Source organism: Battus philenor, unplaced genomic scaffold, assembly GCF_028537555.1.
Source record: "Battus philenor isolate CCGP_79_NKW_IND1 unplaced genomic scaffold, ilBatPhil1.0.hap1 SCAF_21, whole genome shotgun sequence".
Taxonomy (NCBI): Eukaryota; Metazoa; Arthropoda; class Insecta; order Lepidoptera; family Papilionidae; genus Battus; species Battus philenor.
The window spans coordinates 58,355-64,545 of record NW_027181684.1 but is presented as its reverse complement, the minus strand read 5'-3'; the positions used below and the strand labels follow the sequence as shown (position 1 = coordinate 64,545).

General features: G+C 51.6%; 1 protein-coding gene across 1 annotated transcript; it reads left to right on the top strand.

Annotated features, from left to right (window-relative positions):
* The first annotated feature begins 2,543 nt into the window (after positions 1–2,543).
* LOC137923445 (neurotrimin-like) lies at positions 2,544–5,640 on the top strand. Its single transcript, XM_068766704.1, has 7 exons — positions 2,544–2,774; positions 3,224–3,364; positions 3,519–3,612; positions 3,921–4,114; positions 4,377–4,482; positions 4,865–5,021; positions 5,571–5,640. The coding sequence occupies exons 1-7, from the start codon at positions 2,544–2,546 to the stop codon at positions 5,602–5,604; spliced, it is 957 nt and encodes a 318-aa protein (XP_068622805.1). The 3' UTR covers positions 5,605–5,640.
* The last annotated feature ends 551 nt before the right edge of the window (positions 5,641–6,191 follow it).

Genomic DNA, 6,191 nt, shown 5'->3' with positions numbered 1-6,191 from the left:
GCGCTTGATCCTGCTCGTGAACCTGTTCTGTACGCCTTGGAAACAAATGAAAAGGCAGTGACGATCTTTCCCCTCTACACCAATTCGATCTAGTGTGATCACAAGTGAAAAACTGTGTTTCAACTAATAATAAATCGTCCAAAATGAAAGATCTTAACAAAATCGTTAGCAGGGAGTTAAGTTGTGTAAATTAACAATGTATAAATGACGAAAATACGGAACGCAGTGGTTAGTAGTTAGATGCTTTAATTGGCAGAGTAACTGATAATTTGTTAACAAATGAGCGCGGTGGCAATGTCATTACTAGTTCATGTTGTTTTATTTCAGCTTCCCAGTTTTGAAGCTGAAATCACATTTAAAAAGATTCAATATTAACCCTATGTCAAGCTGGTGAACACGACTAAAGCTGGTGTGTGTGCGTATGTCCACAGCGCGCGCGCAGTGGGCGGGGCGATGCGCGCGTGCGGCTGCGCGTGGCGCCGGCACGCGCTCGCCGCCGCGCTCGTGCTCGCCGCGCACCTCATCAAAGGTACTCCACATCTCTTTACTAGGTAGGTTTTTTAAGGTATCGTCAAGTTTTGGATCAAAGGTCTGGATATCAGCCTCGGACGGGCGTGCTGTCGGGGTGTAGGCTACCACTTGAACCCAGTGTTGTGGTTGGAATATCGTCGCTGACGGCATTGCAACCAATAACATGTTGATAGCCTTCATCATACTTGGAGCCACTCTTTCATTTCTCTCCTCCTCGTCTGGCCCCGGAAAATAGAACGTGAGCCCAGAAAGAGTGTCATAGAAAACCGACTCTCTCAGAGTGTTGAGTGAGTTTCTGTAATGGCTAATATTTTAATTTTGTGATCTCTTTCGTTTCGATTCGTATTGGGAAAAAGGACGAAAATACGTATGGCAGTATTTTCACGCAAACCCTTGAGCAGGGTGCGTTTCATGGCTCCTTGCTATTAATGTAAATTAGGCAGTATGATGCACGAGTATGTTTGGTTGGAAAGAGCTCAATAGAGCGATAGGAGGCAAGGCGCTGGATTCGCGCCAGACCCCTCCTCTCTTCCCCCCCTTCCGCTGGCCGCCGGCACTTCATAACGCGAGCAAGATAAGCGAACGATATCGCCCGCTCCAACAACCGGGCAGATACTTTCGCCGCCGCTGAACCTTAACTAGGCCAATCTTTTCTCACACGCCTCGGAACTTGTCGACAGATATTTGTACATTTCAGGCTACGACTTCATTTGTGCACTAACAAACATTAGACACATCTCTTGCCGGCATCAGCATCGGGGGTGGTGGCGCCGCGCTCGCTGTCCCGCGTGGCCTTTTGAATTGAAAGCGATCGGAAACAATTTGCAGTGACTGCAGCTAACAAGCATCTCTCTAAAACATCTCGGTGAAGATTGTAGTTGGCCACGTAAACCCGATGTCGACGCGATACTGCCAATGCCTTGTAATTAGACAGTTCATTCAGAGGTGCTGTTGCCTGTGCCGGACAAGCTGAACAATCACGTCCTGGGCAGCAAATGCCATCCGACTAGGTTCAGAATATATCCGGCCAGGGTTAACAATGGACAGCATGCGTTTCATTAAACAGGAATTTCACATCACATTAAAATTCTCCTTTTATTCCTTGAAACACTCATCTATGCATTCGCTTCACTCAGTACGCTGTAGTTCTCATATATACCGGAAGACCGGTTCTGACGAAGGTAAAAGAGAAATAAGCAAAAGAATGTTTCTAATTAAAAATGACTTCAGCAAACTTCATACAAAACATTTCAATTCATAATTATCTTGTTGTTGAGCACTCCGCGAAGGAAGATTTCGCCGCGTGTTTTCATTTTTCATTCCCAGCAGCGAAACACTTTGTTTGCACAAACAACGCCGGGGCATTCTTTAACAGACTAGCTCCGGAAATGTGAAAGGTTAGGCGACCAAAAATTGAAATCAGAGCGGTTATACTAACTCGGAAACTATGTCTAATATATAGACGTGTAAGTTATAAAAAGATCACGTAAAGATAATTAGTCTCACACGGTTCACTCTGCAGGAGTTCCGCCACTCCCGACCTCCCTGCTCGCTGCGAGCGCCTCTCCCACACGTCGTGCAGACACCAAGTCATCACCTTGTACTCGTATACACTCAGTCAGTGGCCAGTTTTGGGAAACTTATGTTGCTACTGAGGCAATTGCTCGCCATGGCCACACCAGTTGCCGCGCGCTGCCAAAATATCACCGAGCATTTTATTTGGCAATTTAGCATATACGTTTCGGCTTTTTAGAAAAGAGCGATCGAAAGAGACAGGCACCACCGTAACGCACACGTGGTATGCCCAGAAGTCACCAAATCAAAATTTCGCCGACCTGCTAAAAACCTTTCATATAACTAAGTGAAGCCAGGAGGTGGAGAAGCCTTATATGGAGCGCGCCCACCGAGGGTCACTGTGCCCACTTCGCAATGAAAGTGTAGCCCCTAGTTGCTCACGACATGTACACATCCAACAAGTGGTGTATATAACTGTGCATGATATTTGTATAAAAATGTGGACTAGTGCCGGGCGCTGGTGCACGTGCACTGGCCGCACCGGCGTGCCTGCACTCGTTGTGTCCGTAACGTCCCGGCCGCTGTCCGCAGTGCTGTCCTGCGGCGAGAGCGGGGGCGCGCGCGTGGCTAAGCGCTACGTGGGGCTGTACACGGGACCCTACTTCGACCCCTCGGCGCCCAACAACATCACCGCGCAGCTTGGCACCCACGCCTACCTGCCCTGCAAGGTAACTTCAACCACACCTTCAACAACACCTTCTCCTCCACCACAGCACGCGCCGCCGGCTGCTGCACGTCTGTGCAGTGCTCGAGTCGCAGACGCGACGGCGAGCGCGCGGCTCTCCTCGCCTTTAGTGTTTCTGGTTCAAATACACAAGTTGTTGTGCGTTGACGTAACGTTAAATACCAAGTCAATATCTTCAGCGTTTTTTAGCGGTGTACAAAATTGTGTGTTATTACAAAACCAGTGGTTTAACTTTCCTATGAAATCATTAGTATTATTAAATTTAACATTATTACTGTACATTCAATCATACATCCTTATTTTTTGTTACAAGAGTGATAAAAGTATAGATATGTATGTATTACTTTAAATGAAACACGTCTTTACGTACGGCACCGCATAGACACGACATAGAAAACAAATTCCAATAACAACAGCGGTCTCCGAGCGCAGGTGCGGCAGCTGAGCAACAAGTCGGTGTCGTGGATCCGGCGGCGCGACGCACACATCCTCACCGTCGACCGCTTCACCTTCATCGCCGACGAGCGGTTCCAGGCCTTCCTCGTCGAGGCCACTGACACCTGGACCCTGCAGGTGCGTATTTCTCTTGAAAGTTATTAAACACTCCCCGTCCAAACATTGAAACTAATATATTTTGATAAAACAGGAAATCGATGGTTTTTCATTTGCTATTTACATTTTAACTGGCTGTCGTGTCCATAACTTTTGAAACTTTTGTTAAACGCAGGTCAAGTACGTGCAGGCGCGCGACGCCGGCGTCTACGAGTGCCAGGTGGGCACGGAGCCCAAAATGAGCCACTTCGTGCAGCTCAACGTAGTCGGTGAGTGCGGCTAGCGGCATCACTTTCCTTGACTCTTCTGTCTTCCTATTGACTTCAGCCGCCGCCGCGCCGAGAGCTGCGCTGTCCCGCGCGAGCTGCACCGCCCTGCGAACTGCGCTCTCCCGCGAGCTGCGTGTCGGCGGACACATGAAAGGCGACGGCGACGACCTTTTAGCCGGGCCCCCCGGTCCCGCGCCGCCGGACCGAGCGGCCGACGTTTGTGTTTCGAATGCAACCGCTATTACTGAAACAAATAGTTTAAGTTGTGTCGTCTGTGTACGTTTGCTGAGGCGTGCTCTCCGCCGCAGTGCCGAAGATCGAGATCGCCGGCGAGGCGGACCTGTACGTGAAGGCGGGCAGCACGGTGAGCCTGAAGTGCGTGATCACGCAGGCGCTGGAGGAGCCCGCCTACATCTTCTGGTACCACAACGACGCGCGCGTGCTCAACTACGACCGCAGCCTCGTCGAGATCCGCATGGAGCGCGTCGCGCCCGACACCACGGTGCGCTCGCCCTCCTACTGCATCCCTGCACTATCGTATTTGCACCGCTTGCCTGCATTATATCACATGCAGTCGGATAGATCCGTGCCGTCTGCACAAAACTATAAGCCGCGCATGTAGTGCCCATAGCACTCGAGTCGAGCTACATTTAACCTTACCTTTAGCCGCTTGGCTTGCTAGACCTACATGACCTTGAATATATAATATCCGTGTCCGCATGTGCGCGTTTGTGCGTATACTAAGCGTGATCGTTGCGGCGCAGGTCGGCAACCTGATCATCTACAGCCCGCGGCGCGAAGATTCCGGCAACTACTCCTGTTCGCCCTCCAACCTGGATTCCGCCTCCGTGGTGCTGCACGTACTGAGCGGTGAGCACGACTTGCGACCTCACACTTGTGCTAGAAGTATCAACATTCTAATATCCACAATGTCAGCGCACGCACTCTCAGTGCGGTCGCACTCGGCCTGGTGCAACCGCACCGAGGGTGGCAGTGCATGCATTCTACGAGCACTCCAAGCGGCAGCATACAAACATCACTAGCGCTTTATGAACATCAGGCCAGCTGACTGTTGTCGGGTTTCATAGACAGCACTTACAGTGCGCTGAATGTGCATTTAAAAAAAAGTTCGGGTAACACGCGGTGGCACACGCCGCGTGCTCGTCGCGTGCTCGCTCGAGCGGGGTAGGGTGAAGTAAGCTTTTCAAGCGGATATGGCGGAGAGAGTGAAGCGCAGAGATGACGGTTGCAGGCGAGCAGCCGGCCGCCATGCAGCACGGCAACACAGGCTCGCGCACGGCGTCACCACAGGCGCTGCTGCTGCCGCTGCTGCTGCTGCTGCCGCTGCTACTGCGGCTGCGAGACCTGCTGCCGGTGCTGCTGCCGGTGCTGCTGCCGGCGCTGCTGCAGTAAGTGGTCCGCGTGAAAACGACTCGTGTGTGCCTTTTTTCTTTAACTCTCGAGGAGCTGCTTGACATCTGACAAATTAGTTATTTTGTTTCTTAAAACACTGGTCAGAGACGCGAACTCTAGTGCGGGAATTTGTATTTCGGACTGTTCCATTTTTCACAGACAGTCAACATTAAAAAAACTGTTTTTAAGTATTTTTGGTCCAGATAAGGCACTAATTTATGTTCTTAATTATTATTTTTTAACTCTGTGTAGTAAATGTTAGTCAACGTTAGTAGAGCGCGACGGGAGTGAGACAGCGAGAGCTAGTTATTGCTATATTTTAACAGTTTAATCATCGTCTACAATTGTCTTGTTCACGCGACAGTAGTACTGGTAATAGTTAAAGACAGGGTGTAACGCCGCCCGATCCTGTAAGAGTAGCTTTTTGAAATAAAACTCAAAATACGTCTCTCGAATCACATCGCGCCGCCTGCGTGCGAACGATTGTCGTTGTTGCCTTTGCATGGTACTCGGATGGACTAAGTCGTTTTCTTGTTTCTGCACAGGATCTTCTGCCACGACGAGGACGATCCCAAATAGCGGCCGCCGCCCCAGCACGTGCCGGTGCCGGCCTGCCGCGGGGCAGACGCCGTGCCCGCCGGCGTGCCCACCGCCGTGCCGCATCGCCCGGTCTCCGTCGAGAGTGCAGCCAGGCGGGCGGGGCGCGGCGCCCCGGTCGGGCCGGGCGGCGGGGCGCAGGGCGGGTCGCGCGCCGCCCGCCCGTTGGAACTGTAATCGCTAGCACGTGCCAAGTGGGCGCCCTGCGCTGCGGGCGTTTGTAAAGTTGTACATATTATTATTATTAAATGTAACATTTTTCGTATAAGTATCGCAATGCGAGGGGTGCGGTCGTCGCGAAGCGGTCAGTCCAAGACTTACTTTAAAAGTGTTTGTTTGTTCGGGCGGCGCGCTTGCCGGCCGGTGTCGCGCGCTGCCCTCTATTGACGTTTGTGAGAGTTTAAATAGTTTTAATTCGTTGAACAGTTTGTTTGAAATTTCGTCTCGCGCCGAGCGGGCCCACCCCCGCATCCCTCCCACATCGAATTGGTTTCTGGCGTCCGGAGCGGCGGCGCGCACGCCGGCGTGTGCGCTTTGGGGCGCTCGCGGGCGCATCGGGGCGGCCGCGG

Excerpts from the sequence above, each read along its gene's own strand:
- LOC137923445 (XM_068766704.1), top strand. The coding sequence starts at position 2,544 with ATGTGGACTAGTGCCGGGCGCTGGTGCACGTGCACTGGCCGCACCGGC. Across the intron at positions 2,775-3,223 it reads ACGCCTACCTGCCCTGCAAG|GTGCGGCAGCTGAGCAACAA; the intron begins GTAACTTCAACC and ends CTCCGAGCGCAG. Across the intron at positions 5,022-5,570 it reads CTGCTGCCGGCGCTGCTGCA|GATCTTCTGCCACGACGAGG; the intron begins GTAAGTGGTCCG and ends GTTTCTGCACAG.